General features: G+C 45.8%; 1 protein-coding gene across 3 annotated transcripts in view; it reads left to right on the top strand.

Moving 5' to 3' along the window:
• Positions 1-515: 515 nt before the first annotated feature.
• EFCAB5 (EF-hand calcium binding domain 5) overlaps positions 516-18,134 on the top strand; it is a 107,254-nt gene continuing 89,635 nt past the window's right edge. For all 3 annotated transcript variants that reach the window (XM_040338574.1, XM_040338575.1, XM_040338573.1), the window contains exons 1-2: positions 516-636; positions 15,053-15,593. In XM_040338574.1, coding sequence (XP_040194508.1) covers positions 15,085-15,593 — 509 coding nt within the window. In that variant the 5' untranslated portion in view covers positions 516-636; positions 15,053-15,084. The remainder of the gene's footprint in view (positions 637-15,052; positions 15,594-18,134) is intronic.

The following is an 18,134-nucleotide window of genomic DNA, read 5'->3' as shown; positions in this document are numbered from 1 at the left end:
CTATGTTAAGTATGGCCGTCGTTCCCGCGCCGAGTTTTGAATTTTTTACGTCGTTTGCATAAGTCGGTCGCGAATACGGATGGCCGTAATTTACGTTGACGCCGAAACCAATGACGTCCTAGCGACGTCATTTAGAGCATGCGCACTTGGAAATTTAGCCGGAGGCGCATGCGCAGTTAAATCGTCACGGGGACGCGCCTGATTTAAATTGTACACTCCCCCTAGCCGCGGAATTTGAATTCCGCCGGGGGAGTTACGATCTGAATACTGCACTAGCCTCTCAAATTTGCGCCGGCGGATTTTAAATCAGATAGATTACGCAGATCTAAAGATCCGCTAATCTATCTGAATCTAGCCCAACAAGTGTCAAAAAGAGGCTCAGTCCTTAAGTGGTTAATATGAATTTATGTGGCCATTCAGGAATGGCCAATGAAAACATAGTGTGCTTGCTTCCAATCCTGATGAAGCAGGAACTTGGACACAGCTCAGACAAACTACATGCTGAATGGTCTCTTAGCAACTACTAGACCAAGCTAAACACAGTGGACACACAAACAGAGCCCACACTACAGATAGGGAAAGGCCTTCTTTCTATTAGACCAGCCGATCTGCATAGGCAACCTGCATGGATTAAAGGTAAGATATGACACTTTCATTAAACTGTATTTAACTGTATGTACTTTCATACATTTTTACCAGCTGGACAGTTCAGCATTTCCAGGCGTCATTCACACAGGCGTACCCATCTGTACCTCCATGTGAAGGGCTGTCTGTGCCCACATAGGATGCATGGGTGTTCCGTGCATGCGCATGCAGCCAATTTCATTCATGTCTGTTGGGGCGCTGCAGCTGCATGTACACATCTGCTGGTCCCAATGTGAAAATCGCGAGGGTGCGTGTCCCCGAAAGCAGACAGTGTGCGTTCAAAGGCACGCACCAGTACCCGCAAATTAGTACGACTGTGTGAATGAAGCATAAAGGATTGGCGCTAGGAATTTTCTCCATGGAAATATTCTGGGTTTTTAGTAACAGCAAACTGTACCACCAAATTCTCCATTGTCTGCAGATTAAAGCCATATTAAACCCAAAAGCAAACACCTATTATATTGCAGCTTACTAATTCTTATGCCGCGTACACACCATCACTTTATGTGATGAAAAAAAATGACGTTTTTAAAAAACGTCACTTTAATTGACTGTGTGTGGGGGAAAACGTCGTTTTATGTCTTGTAAAAAACGACCAAAAAAAATTGAAGCATGCTTCAATTTTATGTGTCGTTTTTCAAAAGTGCACTTTTTACTTCACAGAAATTGACCGTGTGTAGCAAAAAACGTCGTTTTCTAAGACGTTTTTTCATCCACGCATGCCCAGAAGCTACTTATGAAGCAAGCTTCAATGGTAAAACGTGGTGGAACGTAACCTCACTTTGCAAGATCATTGTGAGAAAACGATGGTGTGTAGGCAACTTCGTCTTTGAAAATTGAAGTTTCAAAAACGTAATTTTTTACTTCACAGAAAGTGTCGTTTTTTTTCATCACATAAAGTGATGGTGTGTACGCGGCATTAGGCCCCGTACACACGAGAGGATCTATCCGCTGGAATTTATCTGCGGACCGGTTTCAGCGGATAGATTCCCTGGTGTGTACGATCCAGCGGATATTTTTCCGCGGATATTTTTCCCGGCGATGGATTTCCAGCGGATCAAAATTTCTTAACATGCTAAGAAATCGATCCGCTGGAATCCAGTCCAGCGGATTGATCAGATGGTCTGTACATCAATCCGTCCGAATCCATCCCTCGCATGCGTCGTAATGATTCGACACATGCATGGAAGTCCTTATATTACAGCGTTGCGCACGTCGCCGCGTCATCATCGTGGCGACGGCGCGACACATCACCGCGGAGGGAATTCCGCGGGGATTTTGATCTCATGGTTAGTACAACCATGAGATCAAAATCCGCCAGAGGATTTATCTGTGGAAACGGACCTCCGGACCGTTTCCACGGATCGATCCTCTCGTGTGTACTAGGCCTTAGATGTGATGGCTGCATTCATTTTCTTTTTTAGGAATTCTTTCTTCTGTTTTTATGCAGTGATCTGCACAGCAAGTCTGTTGTTTTTCAAAAACACAAGCTGATAGAATGTATCAGTTTACATCAGGGGTCTCCAACCCCGGGGCCGCGGACTGGTGCCAGTCGGCGGCCTGTTGATGACCGGGCCGTACGGCAGGAGATGAGCGGCAACCACGGTCCGCACAGGGCCATCACAGACCTCGGTTGCCGCTCACCTCCTGCTGTGTGGCCATGCCTGGGTGTCCTCTCCTCGCTCTTCTGCGGTTTACTACCACTTTAAGGTATTAACTATGGCAGTGGAAAAAATCACATTTATGGTCACAGCATACATTTTCATTTTATAACATCAGCATTATAATAAAAATACAAACAATATTTTATCTTTGACAATCCAATATAAGCCCACTTGAAAATCTCCTTTCATGTTGTGAGTTTTGCCTGTCTGCTGGTCCTCTCTTACTACAACTTCCTTTATTCCCTTTGTTCTTTGCAGCTTTTCTTCCACTGGTTGTTTTTAATCCCTTAGGCCCCATACACACGAGAGAATATATCCGCGGATACGGTCCAGCGGACCGTTTCCACGGATAAATCCTCTCAAAGATTTCCGCAGATTTCTATGCGATGGAGTGTACACACCATCGCATTGAAATCCGTGCGGAAATCCTCTGGCGATGACGTGTCGCGCCGTCGCCGCGATTATGACGTGGCGACGGCGCGACGCTGTCATATAAGGAATTCCACGCATGCGTCAAATCATTACGACGCGTGCGGGGAATCCCTTTGGACGGATGGATCCGGTAAGTCTGTACAGACGAGCGGATCCATCCGTTGGAATGGATTCCAGCAGATGGATTTGTTGTGCATGTCAGCAAATATCCGATCTGCTGGAATCCATCCCAGAGGAGATTTCTCCGCGGAAACAGATCCGCTGGCGTGTACACACCATAGGATCTATCCGCAGAAACCCATTTGCTGGGATTTATCTGCGGATGGATTCTATCGTGTGTATGGGGCCTAAGGACTATATATCCCATGGTACCTTGCTACTTGCAATCAGCAATTCCCGTACTGACTCTGCCTCCTGAAACTCCTCCTCTTAGCACCTCTGTAGTTCAGAAGGCAGATGTTTCGTCAGATTAGGCGAAACGTCAGATTTCGTAACGGAAGTGATGTTCCGTCACGGCCACCTTGGTACACCCCGAACTCGGCCACACTAATAGTCAGATTCACAAAGAGTTACGCCGGCATATCGGTAGATACGCCGTCGTAATTTGGTTTCTAAGCCGTCATATGTTTAAGTGTATGCTCAAACTGAGATACACTTAATCCTCGTCGTATCTTAGGGTGCAATATTTCCTCTGGCCGCTAGGTGCCTTTCTGTTGAGTTCGCCGTAGAATATGCAAATTAATAAATACGCCGATTCACAAACGTACGCTTGCCCGTTGCAGTAAAGATACGCCGTTTACGTAAGGCGTTTTCAGGCGTAAAGTTAGTCGAACAAATGCTATGAATGCTATGAATAAGCACTGTATGAGAGTGTGAAATGCGTTAGCCCTTTTTCCAGATTTTTTGCTGTGACATCCATGTTGTGACCAGTTTTTATTAAAAGGAACAAATTTTTATTTTTGGAGTGCCTACCGTCCCGGTTCTTTCTTATACATTTTAGTCGAACAAATAGATGGCCTAGTCAATGTTAAGTATGGCCGTCGAAATTTAAAATGTTTACGTTGTTTGCGTAAGTCGTCCATGAATGGGGCTGGACATAATTTACGTTCACGTCGAAACCAATACGTCCTTACGGCGTACTTTGGAGCAATGCACACTGGGATATGTACACGGACGGCGCATGCGCCGTTCGTAAAAACGCCAATCACGTCAGGTCACGAGTAATTTACATAAAACACGCCCCCCCATCCTCATTTGAATTAGGCGCACTTACGCCGGCCTATTGACGCTACGCCGCCATAACTTAGGAGGCAAGTGCTTTGTGAATACAGCACTTGCCTCACTTACTTACGGCGGCGTAGCGTATATGCGATACGCTACGCCGCCTCAAAAGTATGCCGCCCTACCAGAATCTGGCTATAAGCCTACAATCTGAAGTCACCAAGCAGACATCTTGTTACACCACCGAAGTCTTGCATTTCACACTTATTTTTACCACTAAACTGAGCTTTTATATCGTGAAATACAATATTTAGAACTCTGTGACACAGTTTTGAAGTTGATTTTTGAAAGCAGCGGCAAGCCTGCTGGTCTCACACATCTGACAAAACACCACTGCTTTTGAAATTCAACATCAAAACAATGTCACAGACTTCTAAATCCTGTATTTGACGATATAAACTCAGTTTAGTGGTAAAACTAAGTGTGAAATGCAAGACTTTCGGTGGGTGTAACAAGATGTCCACTTGGCGACTTCAGACTGTAGGCTTAGTGCGGCAAAGTGCAAGTGTATCAAGATGGCCGCGAGGGAACGTCACTTCCATTACAAGTTTTGACGGGTCGCCTAATCTGACAGAACATGGGCTCTGTGAAATGTGTGACACAGCAGTGCTGATTAAAAGGACACAGTGAATACGTGTCACAGAATTTAAAAAAAATGTATATGTGAGGATCATCACAAAGTAAGTTTACACATTTTAAGATCATTCAGATTAATAGTGAGCAAGAAATATTTGAAATACAATGTGGAAATAAATATAGGATTTTATGTTTTGCCCATAGATACATTCTAATGTACTTATTTGATAAATATGAAAAATGATTTATTTCTCTTTAGGTAGAGTGGTCTTTTTTAGAACAAAATATGATAACTGAAAGCAGGGAGATTGGATTTTTCATTGAAATGGCTACAGTAAAATTAACTTTGATTGTTATGTGATTTTACATTAGGTACTGTATATCATCATTGTGCTTGCACCTACTAAATAATACTGTGGGAGGCCTTAAAGTGTTAGTAAACCCACAACAGTAAAATCAGTCTGTATATGCAGTAATGCATGCTTGTTATACTCGCCGTGGAACCTAAGGGGTTAATCCTCTGCATTGTGTAAAAATGCTGTTTGATCCTGTCTTCTCTGATCCTCCCCTTCTTCCACAGTCCTGCAGACAAGCTGCACATGCTCAGTTTGCCCGAGAGGTTTTTTTTTTCTTGTAAGAATGCATGTGATCAGCACAGGGCCAATCAGCACTGTCCAGACAGAGGGCCAGGGATCCTGCAGCCTCATATGACAATCAGGGGTGAATGAAATCTTCTCCTACAAGCTTTAACCAGACAATGATAGAGGTCAAGAGACTGCTCTAACTGCTGATGAGAAAAGATATTTAACACTTTACATTTACTAAAATAATTGCTGTGGGAGAACACATAAATAGTTAATGCAGGGTCCTGGGTTTAGTAATACTTTAACCACTTACCCCCCGGACCATATTGCTGCCCAAAGACCAGAGTACTTTTTGCGATTCGGGACTGCGTCGCTTTAACAGACAATTGCGCGGTCGTGCGACGTGGCTCCCAAACAAAATTGGCGTCCTTTTTTTCCCACAAATAGAGCTTTCTTTTGGTGGTATTTGATCACCTCTGCGTTTTTTATTTTTTGCGCTATAAACAAAAATAGAACGACAATTTTGAAAAAAATGAATATTTTTTACTTTTTGCTGTAATAAATATCCCCCAAAAATATATAAAAAAACATTTTTTTTCCTCAGTTTAGGCCGATACGTATTCTTCTACATATTTTTCGTAAAAAAAAATCGCAATAAGCGTTTATTGATTGGTTTGCGCAAAAGTTATAGCGTTTACAAAATAGGGGGTATTTTTATGGCATTTTTATTAATATTTTTTTTACTAGTAATGGCGGCGATCAGCGATTTTTTTTTCGGTATTGCGACATTATGGCGGACACTTCGGACATTTTTGACACATTTTTGGGACCATTGGCATTTTTATAGCGATCAGTGCTATAAAAATGCATTAGATTACTATAAAAATGCCACTGGCAGTGAAGGGGTTAACACTAGGGGGCGAGGAAGGGGTTAAGTATGCCTGGGTGTGTTCTTACTGTGGGGGGGGGGGTGGCCTCACTAGGGGAAACACTGATCCTCGGTTCATACATTGTATGAACCGAAGAAAAGCATTTCCCCTGCTGACAGGAACGAGAGCTGTGTGTTTACACACACAGCTCCCGTTCCCCGCTCTGTACCGAGCGATCGCGTGTGCCCGGCGGCGATCGCGCCCGCCGGGCACACGCACGGGAGTCGGGGGCGAGCGGGGGGCGCGCGCGCGCGCCTCCGGCGGCGCGCGTGCGCCCCCTAGTGGCGGCTAAAAGGTAGGACGTCATAATACGTGATCTCGCCTAGGAGAGCCACCTTGTGGACGTATTATGACGGTGCGGCGACGGCAAGTAGTTAAAGAACACCTGTATTTTATATGGGCCCACTCTTTCCATTCAGCTGCTCCATTCATAGAAACCATACTACAGCTTCTATGAATGAAAGATCTATGAATGGACAGGGGCAAAGCTATCAATCATCCACCCATCTTCCATTCATAGATCCTGCTCCATTCATTGAAGCTGTAGTACGGCTTCTATGAAACAAGCGTGTCGGCATCCTATGGGGTAAATGACCGCGATACAGGCCCAGACTGGGACAAAAAATAGGACGGGCATTTTGGATTGAGCAGCCTGTGACATGTTAACCGGCCATTTCCCCACTCTCCACTCGGACGGAACCCAGCAGAGGTGTGTGAGGGGGGTGGGGGTGAGGGGGGACCAGGAAAGAGCATGGGGGGGTGGAGAGCACAGTGAGGCAGAGAACACAGGGAGGAAAAGGAGAGCACAGGGGGGCAGTGGAGAGTATGGGGGAGGTGGAGAGCACAGGGGGGTGGTGGATATGGGAGGATGTGGAGAGCACGGGGGGAGGAAGAGAGCACAGAGGGATGTGGAGAGCATGGGGGGTGGCGGAGAGCATGGGGGGATGTGGAAAACATGGGGGGAGGAGGAGAGCATGAGGGGAGGAGAAGAGCACAGGGGGGTGGCAGAGAGCATGGGGGATGTGGAGAGCACAGGGGGGCTGGAGAGCATTGGGGGAGGTGGAGAGCACAGGGGTGACAGAGAGCATAGGGGGTGTCGTAGAGCACAGGAGGGTGTCAGAGAGCACAGGTGGGGAAGTGGAGAGCACAGGGGGGGAAGTAGAGAGCACAGGGGGGTGGCGGAGAGCACGGGGGGAGGAGGAGAGCACGGGGGAGGAGGAGAGCACGGGGGGAGGAGGAGAGCACAGGGGGGGGGGGGGGGGAGAGCATGGGGGGAGGAGGAGAGCACTGGGTGGGCAGCAGAGAGCAGGATAGGAGGAGCAGTGGGGGCGGCTACATATAGAACAATCATTCTCTCCATCTTCTTCCTGCAGGTCTCGGAATGCCTGCTTCTACTCTAACTCCCGCAGGAGGAAGATGGAGAGAATGATTGTTCTATACGAATTATGCAGCCGTCCCCACTGCTCCTCCCATCCAGGTTACAGGGGGGGGGGGGCTGTACTCACGGTTTCTTTCATTTGGCGGCTCCAATGTGTTTGCTGTAGCTCCTCCCCCTTTCTTAGTCACACCCCCGGCACCGACGGCTGACCTATATGGGCGGCCGTAGGTGTCTCATCTAGCTCCTACTTCTTCACGTTTTCGTCCTGCCGGCGCCGATGGCTGAGCTTAGCTGACAGCCGGGTGGCCGCGGGGAGGCTAGCAGAGCGGCACAGGCCTAAAGGCTTTTGGCCCCTGCGAGAACTTGCGCCCTGGGGGCCCTAGTGGCCTCGGCCCACCGGGCAAGTGCCCCGGTTTGCTCTATGGCCAATCCGGGCCTGCCGCGATATATCAAGATGCCACTCAACTCAACTCATGAATGGAGGAGCTGGGCAGAAAAGGCAGGCATAGTCAGGCTCTCTTGATGAAAGGCTGTGTTAGTTGTAATAACCACTGCCGCACGGGAAGATTACGGCAGCGAAGGTGGGTGAAAAGATGGAGGAGCATTTTACTGATAAAAGAGGAATCAGCACAAGGGACACATTCTAATGTCCTTTGTGCTGCATTTTCTGTTTCCAATTTTGGCTGCACTTAGGCTTTAATTTCTGTGGCTGAATGAAGCAGAAGGGGGGGGGGGGGGGAAAGGACCAATTAAAGCTAATCATGCTTTGCTTTGAATTGGAAAAGAAAATATGTGCTTTGCTTTACTACTGAACACATTACCAGAAATATTTCACACAGTGGTATAATTATGCATGTGTAACTAAATAAAATATGCACCCTGCATATATTATTCCAGTGCTTGCATACATTTCAGAGGAGCTAACAGTGCAGATTCCAAATAAGCATTATCAACAAGAATCTGGAAGCTGGCTCCTTTGAATTGTATCTGTGCCTCTGCAAGCAGGTTAGAATAAAATAGAAGGTAAAGTGTATGTGTGGTCAAATCAGAACTATATATATAGTAGTCTGCCCACACATGCACATTGTCCTGTTATTTCTCTACAGAACACCATTAGAAGTTAAAGATATCTTGTGATCCTGTTAGAAATACTGGCAGTACCTAACTTCCATTTGTGGACTATTAACACTGGCCCTGCTGAAAAGGTAAGTAATGTGGTCAGCATTGTATGCAAAGCCCATGACTTGACTACTAGACATGTGGTGACATCAGGGGTGTATTTTGGTTTTGTGCTGCCCTAGGCCTGACTAAACTCGTGCACCCCCTAATTTAAATACGACCCACCCCTTCCTGTCAAGGCCACACCCCTTGCATTTTAAGACAAGTAGGGACACTAGTTCTGATGGCCTGGGGGAGGGCAATGGATTCCCTTAATTTGCATAGATTTCCTCTCACTTCTTGTTTGGCTATGGGACAGGAAGTGAAGGGAAATCTCTACAATGGGACAGGGATGGTAAAACATTATAAGCGACGCCCCCCCCCCCCCACAGTTGCAGAAAGCCAACTGCCCACATACTGGAAGCAGTGCGGCCGATTCATGGGGGCGCTAAACTAACTTGCCCAACAGTGTAGCGCAAGCCGGCGGGGACGCTGTCCGTGCGGCCCCCCTGCAAAGTGCTGCCCTAGGCCTGGGCCTTGTTGGCCTAGGCCAGTGTTTCTCAATTCCAGTCCTCAGGCCCCCCCAACAGGTCAGGTTTTCAGGATTTCCATTATTTTGCACAGGTGATTTGATCAGTTTCACTGCCTTAGTAATCACCACAGCCTTTTCATCTGAGGGAAAACCTGACCTGTTGGGGGGGCCTGAGGACTGGAATTGAGAAACACTGGCCTAGGCCAACATACAGCATTGGGTGACACTACCCAAGTTGGTACAGTACCCTCTGCTTATCTATATAACTCCAGTGCTCATGGAAGTGTGAGGCTGGGTTCACACTACGGCTCACAGCAGGGCTCCGGTGCATCCCTGTTCACCATTTCAGGTCTGATTTTGGTCTGAACTTTTGACTGAATTCGGACCTTAAACAGACCAAAAGACACACAGGACTCCTGTGCAATTTTCACCGGAGCCGCTCTGGAGTTGTGTGAAGCGGCTCCATTGAGAGGTCATACTAGATCATTATGATATACTAACCCTAGAAAGATTCTGTTGCAGTGGTCCCCATACACCGCTGTGACGGGAAACATGTCTCCGGGAATGTTACTTCCCGGTTGGCGGGCTCCGGCGCTGTGATTGGTCGAAGCCACGATGACGTCACTCCCGTGCATGTGCGTAGGAGCCGCCGGTCACGGCACAGCAGTTGAAGAAACGGCACGTACTAGTCGTTTCTTCAGTGCGTATGTGCTGATGATGTCGGCACATGGGTTTATGGGTCTAAACTGTGCAAGTTTAGGAGAAATTCACAGTACCTACAGTTAAGCCTTGTTATAGGCTTACCTGTAGACAAAAGTGGTTGTAAAGGGTTTACACTTTGGATGCAAATGAGGAGCACTGGAAAGCAGATATGGCATTTGTATTGGTATGCAAGGTAACATGCTGCATGTGAAAACTGTTAAAAAGAGTTTGTATCTACTTTAAAGCTATATACATGTGTGGGTGAGTGCAGCGTGGAGTGGTGGCAATAAATACTTAGGGCCAGATCCTCAAAAGGGATACGCCGGCGTATCTACTGATACGCCGTCGTATCCCTGTTTCTATCTTTGGAACTGATCCACAGAATCAGTTTCCAAAAGATAGGCAGAAGATCCGACATGTGTAAGGGACTTACACTGCTGGATCTTAGGATGCAGTACCGCATCCGCCGCTGGGGGCATTTCGAGTCGAAATGCCGCTTCGCGTATGCAAATGAGCACTTACGGAGATCCACGAAACGGTTTAGCTTCGTGAAATCTCCGTAAATACTTACGTTGCAATCGTAAAATTAGGGCTGCTTTTACAAAGTGTAAACTGTTTACACCTTGTAAAAGTAGACCCTTCTTACCCGCGACGCTGTTATTTTTATTTTTTTTTCCCACGCAACTTTTTTTACCTGGCGCGATTCTCAAAACTCGGCGTAACGTAAAACCGCGCTATGCACGTCGGGAAAATGACGTCGTGAGCATGCGCAGTACGTCTGGCGCGGGAGCGCGCCTAATTTAAATGGGACTCGCCCCATGAAAATAGGAACGCCTTGCGCCGGACGGATTTAAGTTACACAGCCGAAAATTTCTAGGTAAGTGCTTTGTGGATCGGGCACTTAGGTAGAAATTTTGCGGCAGTGTAACTTAAATCAGAATAGTTAAGTTACGGCGGCTCTTTGTGGATCTGGCCCTTAGAGCCAGGTTGCAAAAAACAGAACTGTATTGAAACTGAAGTTCAGTAATCAATGTATTGGGTGGGCTCCTGCGCTGTATGGGATAAAAGTGAAGGGGAGTGGGCCAGAGAAAAGGACAGTGGGGTAAGTGGGCGTGGATACTGCAGCAAACACCAAGGGTGTTGTCCTCTCAAGACAAAAGAATTGATACTGTGTAGATGTGGAAGTGTCTGCGCTGTAAAAAAACCGAACTACAAGGGGGACATAAAAGTAAAAAAGGGGGGGGGTGGGGTGACAAAAAATCCGTGGACAGTGGGCCGTGAGATAATAAGTATATTGACACGGTGGGGGTAACCCACAATAAAACGTGAAATAAGTGTGGTCTAGCCTAAACAGTGTATCTAAAACACGTATAAGGAATCTTCAAATTATCAATGATAAGTGAACAGTTCGAACAAAAAACTTCCCAAGCAATTAGTAGAAATAAACAAATATCCGATTTGGTAAAACTTGAAAAAAAGAGAAGTCTTATGGACAGTATTGAAGTGCAGTCCAACAAACAGACAAGTAAAGTGACTAATAAATAGATAAGTGAAAAAATATATCACACTCAAGTGAATGGAGGTGCGTGCTTGGGTAGGTCCACACAACGTGTACCCTTCACCAATAGTGAATCAGAAGGCTTACCTCTCTGTTCACATACAAACCCTGAGACAATCACTGTACCAGCAGGCTGTTGACTGGATATCTGCTTGTCTCGATCGTGGTGCATATATATAAAGACAATGGTGTGAAAGTTGTAACTTTGTCTTCTTACAGGCAATAAGTAGACATAGTGCCCAAAATAAGCAGTGGCTGATTGTCCACTTACACAACTTACAGGAGTGTATGAGGAGCGTGTGCCTATCTCCACGAGCGCCGAGCTCGTATCCCAATCTTCTTCCAGCTGTCAGTTTCTCTTTAGCAGCATATGAGCCGTCCGCTCATAATAAAGTGTATGGGCGGGGATGGAAGAAGAGAGGGGGGGCACATCGCATAAACCATGCAGCAAATAAATTTAATAAAACAAACAAGTAGGTAAAAGACTCACATGGGGCAGTCTCAGGGCGGTCCCGTAGCAACGAACGCCGCGCTCGTCCACCGTCCGTCAGATGCTGCTCCTACTGTGTACTCTGTGTTCCCGACGCGTATTCGTCACATCACGTGACTTCATCAGGGGATGGTGAAATAGAGTACTAGGTCCTGTTTAAATAACGTCTCACTAATTGGGCATAGCAGCGGCCATTTTGTTGAAGTCCACGCCATATATTGGCGAATCCCACGCCGGCGCCATTTTGCCTGAGTCTCCTTACTTGTGTTAAACTCCGCTGGGTAAACGAGCGGAACGGAGGGGGAGCGATCAGGGGGGGCTGGGTCGGACTGGGCAGCAGCTGGCTTATGCTTTGAGCAAGTATCCACAGGGGAAAGGATTTATTTAAAAAACCATTCGGTTAAATTACAGTAAAACAAGGAAAATTTAATATAAAAAAGAGAGATTATTATTATACTTCACTGGGGAAAGTAATTATAATAATGTGCATAATCCGGACCTGTTGGACATGAAAGTCTAATAAGACATCCATAGGGGCGGTCGGGTTGAAGGCACACATATGGGCAAATGGTGAGCTATCACACACTATAATGCAGAGTTCTGCCCTAACTCAAAGCCGATGTGCACTGCATTACTGGCAGCGCGGTAGCAGGCAGGCTATGAAGAAAATATTAAAAATAAAGATAAAATTTTAAAAATATAGAAACAAATAAGTTTTAAAATGAAAGGGTGATGTATATTGAGAACCATATATAGGGGACTAGGCAATGAGAGCCTAATAAGGGAATGTTGAAGTGGTAGAGAAAGTCGGGGTATCTAGGCCCAAGGTGTATTACACCAGGTGTGGAAGGGGCTGATATTTTATGGTGACCGAAATAGAGCAGCACCTGACGCACAGCAGGTATAGATGGGATAGATAAAGGCACGGGGGTCTCAAACATATAATGCTCTACACAACATATACAGGATAGTATAAGAGAATACAAAGGGTCTAAAAATCACTTAGGAAGCAGTTTAGATCGAACTCAATGTTAAGACCTCTAGGTGTGAAAGTGTCCATATTGTAGATGTATTTCGATTCTAGTTGGCTGAGTGCCCTAACCTTATGGCCCCCCCGCCATGGTCTAGAATACGGGACTATCCCCCAGAATTTCAAATGTGTGGGGTCTTTATGGTGGACTTTGGCAAAGTGGCGAGAAACACTGTGATTAGCGAACCCCTTTTCTATATTTTTCACATGTTCTTTGATACGTATCCGTAAGAGTCTCTTTGTGCGGCCTACATATTGTAGTCCGCAGCTGCATTCGAGTGCATACACTGCTCCTTCTGTGTTGCAGCCAATGAAGTCCCTTATTTCGTACTCGGTGCTGTTGCTATTAGACTTGAAGGTAGACACCTTTTTATTCGGACGTTTAGTATGTGTGCAAGCATAGCATCTCTTGCAAGGGAAAAAACCTTTTCCGGTGAAAAATGTGAACTGTTTCTTTGGAGGGTTAATAACGCTCTTCACTAGTTGGTCCCTCAATGTGGGGGCTCTCTTGTATGTAAATCTTGGTTTATCAGGTAATACGTCTCGCAGATCTTTATCACCTTTAAGGATATGCCAGTGTCTTTGGATAACTTTTTCAATTTTCTTATGTTGTATATTATAGTCCAATACAATAGGTACTAAATCTTGTCTGCTTGTTGCGATTTTGCTTTCCAGAAGTTTTTCTCTGGGTATTTTAGATACCTCTTCTATCTTTTGCTGAATGTATATATTGTCGTACCCCTTCTGCACAAATCTATCACCCAACTGTTTTGCTTGTTCCTGAAAAACATCCTGCTTAGTACAATTGCGTCGTAGGCGCATTAGTTGCCCTTTCGGTATATTAAAAAGCCAAGTAATGTATAACAAGCATGGCGGGAGGATAACCAACCGGGTGCACTCACAAGTTGTTATGCGAAGAGTAATAGCTTTCGGTTTCGGGTGTGCCAACAGTATCTGTCTTGAAGGGCGGAGTGCAGCCTGGCTGGTTCACACCCAAGTAAGAAGGCTTCCAGGAAGGATGGGGTGACCCTGCACTTTCCCTACTCGCCTGGAACCTCTCCTTGAGGCTAAGCACTGTCCCTGAAAGACAGGTGACCTATCCCTACTCTATCAACGTGCAGAATGCGCACCAATCTCGGGAGCCAGGGTCTTAAATAGACTCTGCCTAACCCAAGATGGCAGCCAAAATCACATGGGATGTCAGTATCCAAGTGAATGCTGCCTCCCTGTGACTAAGCAGATCATACTAGAGCGAGACTCCTCTTGACATCCTCCTTCACTTGCATTGCTGCTACGGATGAGCGCCACCTGCAGTGGAGAAAATACTGCAACTGCCTATACACATGCTAGGGTTATATAACTAATCAGTCTTCAAGCGTACACAGTAATGTAAAGGGTAATATATAAAGTGCACTAACCAATAGAAACCTATCTTGTTTAGCATTTTTACAGATGAGCTGTATCTGTGCAGCTGTATAATACCGCGTACACACGATCAGTCCATCCGATGAGAACGGACCGATGGACCGTTTTCATCGGTTAACCGATTAAGCTGACTGATGGTCCGTCGCGCCTACACACCATCGGTTAAAAAACTGATCGCGTTAGAACGCGGTGACGTAAAACACAACAACGTGCTGAAAAAAACGAAGTTCAATGCTTCCAAGCATGCTTCGACTTGATTCTGAGCATGCGTGGATTTTTAACCAATGGTTGTGCCTACTAACGTTCGTTTTTTTCCCATCGGTTAGGAATCCATCGGTTAAATTTAAAGCAAGTTGGCTTTTTTTTAACTGATGGTTAAATAATCTATGGGGCCCACACGATCGGTTTTGACCGATGAAAACGGTCCATCAGACCGTTGTCCTCTGTTTAACCTATCGTGTGTACGAGGCCTTACTGTATCACAACTGATATATATTTGGTTGCAGTGGGTTACTACTATTTATAGTACTTTACAGACAATTTTTGGGAGATCCTCTCATCCCTCTTAAACAAAATGTTTGGAGGATCTAACGGTCACTTTTTGTTTAATAGGCAAGTGTCATATATTTTAATCTAATTACAGATTCTTTGTTTTCCTAATAATTTAGTCACAGAATTTGGAGTTTTTCAATCATCAGTCATGGAAACTCCTACAACAAACACTACGCTCACCTACGACAGCATGGAAAATACACAGTTACCCCATTCCACAGAAACTGATAAAGACTATAGAGGAATGTTCTCTGACAAAATGCATGAAAGAGGCTTAAAACTGCAACAAAAAACATTGGAGAATATAAAAAAACAAAGAGAACAAGAGAAGAAAATTGAAGAAAGTTCTCCTGCTGATGAATTGGCAAAGGAATGGTTCAGCCAAGACAAATTAACTGTGGGCACCCGAGCTTATCTGCTTGACAGTATAATGCCCTCTGTTGTTCACGGGGTTGAGGCCATGCTCCAAGAGGTCGACAAAAAAAAAGTTCTTGAAGAGGACTCGGTAAAATTTGATCCAGTTAATTATCTTGGAGAATACCTTATGAGACACAATCCTGGGTTTTTTCCCGGCTCTGAAAAATCTGCTTATGTTCGCGGACTTGAACAAGTAGTTGCTGATCTGAAAAATAACGTTTTTGACTTAGAATTCAACAGGTAAGCTAAAATGTAGTAAATAGCATTGACTGTTCAAGGTCCTTGTAGTAGAAGCTGATTAAGTATTCCTTTGAGGTTCATTGTTGTTCTCTTATTGTATGTACATTCTTTCTTACCATGGTGGTACCTTGTGGTTTGCAATGGTGGTTTGTCACAAATATGTGAGGTACCTAAAATGTGTTATTTATGGAAATTGGTGTCCCATGTGATTGGTGTCCTCAGCACCACTGCAATTACTTGCTATTAAATTACTACCAACAATGTACTGAGTTCAATACTATTTACACATTAGCAGTGGAAGACAATACCCTTCTCCATGCTAACCATCTGGCCCTCATGTAGTTCCACTTGTTTGTGTTTGATGGGTCTCTTTCTCCTTTTATTACTGATATAAAATTAATGGGCATGAGACAACAAGAGATAACATACATATATATATAAAATACTCAGATATTCAAACCAAAATTCTTAAATCGCCCTACCTACAAACAGCACCGCTCAGCACTTCAGGAGACCAATGAGGTGTAAGGCCGGGTACACACGGACAAACATGTATGGTGAAAGCGGTCCGTCGGACCGTTTCCACCATACATGTCTGCCAGAGGGCTTCTGTACGATGGTTGTACACACCATCGTACAGAAGTCCGCGCGTAAACAATACGCGGGGCGTGTCCGCGGTGTCGCCGCGTCGATGACGCGGTGTCGCCGCGACAATGACGCGGCGACGTGGGCGGCCCGCCTTTAAAATGCTTCCACGCATGCGTCGAAGTCATTCGACGCATGCGAGGGACGGCGGGCGCCTGGACATGTACGGTAGGTCTGTACTGACGACCGTACATGTCCGAGCGGGCTGAATTCCAGCGGACTGTTTTAAAACAAGTCCAGGAATATTTGTCTGCTGGGAAAAGGCCCGGCGGGCAAATGTTTGCTGGAATTCGGCCCGCTCGCGCCCACACACGACCAAACATGTCTGCTGAAACTGGCCTGCGGGCCAGTTTCAGCAGACATGTTTGCTCGTGAGTATGGGGCCTGAGAGTAAGAAATATAATACCTAAAAAATCATATACAATACTAGATTGTAAAATGATAAAATAACAGCTACTTAAAAAGATAAAACATATAAATAAAACAATATTAAAAACACTCAAATGAAAAGAGTCCTCAGTAATACTGTAGCAGCGCTTTCGTCAAGTTCTGAATATTCACGTAACTTCCATATATTACTGCTACAGTATTACTGAGGACTCTATTCATTTGAGTGTTTTTAATATTGTTTTATTTATATAAAATACTCGCTTAATATATCATTCAAATAATAAAATTGCCTATTGATGATGCCACACGTAATATGGTTTAAGCCTCGTACACACACGATCAGTGTTCCCGACGATGCCTTGTACACACGATCTGGCTTTTGCTCAGCCAAAGCTGCCCAAAAACTGCCCAAAAAACGCCGAACAAAAAAGAGAACCAGTTCTCTTTTTTCCCGCTGGTAAATCCGACTTTTGTCCTATGGGAATTCCTGCCAAAGCTCCATTGCATTTTTCCTGTCGGGAAAACCGCCCGTGTGTAGGGGAAATACTGAACCGAGCAGGTATACAGTAATCAGTGGCTATAGAAATGTCAATGGTCCCAAAAAAGTGTCAATAGTGTCAAATCTTTACGCCGCAATGTCGCAGTTCCGCTAAATATCAGATCACCACCATTACTAGTGTAGCGCTACCCCCGAAGGAGCCGCTGATTTGTTATTGGGATCGGCATATTGAGTTACCTTAATGTGGCGTATGGGTGCAGTTGGAGAACAAAGCAGTGAGCTGAGGTCCAGACAGTGAATAAAGGGTTTTCCAATGCTTTATTTCCTGGCCAACTCGGCCAACATCAACTTCAAATGGGAAGAAAAGGTTGATGAGGAGAAAAGGGAGAACCTTGCGATATCAGGCCTGGATATGAACTGAGCAGTCCTGCTCTCAGTAGTATCGAATGATCATTCGTCGCCACTCTTTCTAAGTGGGTGAAGTGCCCCCGGACAGACCCCTCTCACAAGCCTGGCAGCCGAGGTGTCACTTTGGATTTTCTGGGAGGAACAGATCTCTTTCACAGACCTGGCTCTAGGGCCTCTGCCACAGGCCAATTACTTTAGGAGAGCTAAATGGATAAATGGAGCGAATCCTCCCAGTAGGTTTTAGCATAGGTCACCAGATGACAGCAGAGCGTACCTGTCAGCATTCCGGTCACCAGATCCCCGATTGGTTCGTTCAAGCCCTGTTGGACAACCTGCCTCCGGGTTCCCCTCAAGCCGACCCCCCAATCGAACGGCACCCAGCCTGGGATCCTCTCAATAGAACCGGGGACCCAGTAAGTCACTGGAGTCCCCTTTTACCTCCGGATGAGGTTTTGTATAGCCTGCAATTCTGGCCCGGTGGGCCGCGCTGGCGGGGTCCATGGATGCGCGCACCCTGAAGGTGGATGCCGCACCTGGAACCGGGACCCCGCGAAACTTGCTTAGCACATGACACCTGTCACAGATATATCCTCCGCCAG

This window comes from Rana temporaria, chromosome 2 (genome assembly GCF_905171775.1).
Source record: "Rana temporaria chromosome 2, aRanTem1.1, whole genome shotgun sequence".
Lineage (NCBI taxonomy): Eukaryota > Metazoa > Chordata > Amphibia > Anura > Ranidae > Rana > Rana temporaria.
Note: the sequence above shows the minus strand (reverse complement) of the source record. Positions and strands in the feature narration are given on the sequence as shown.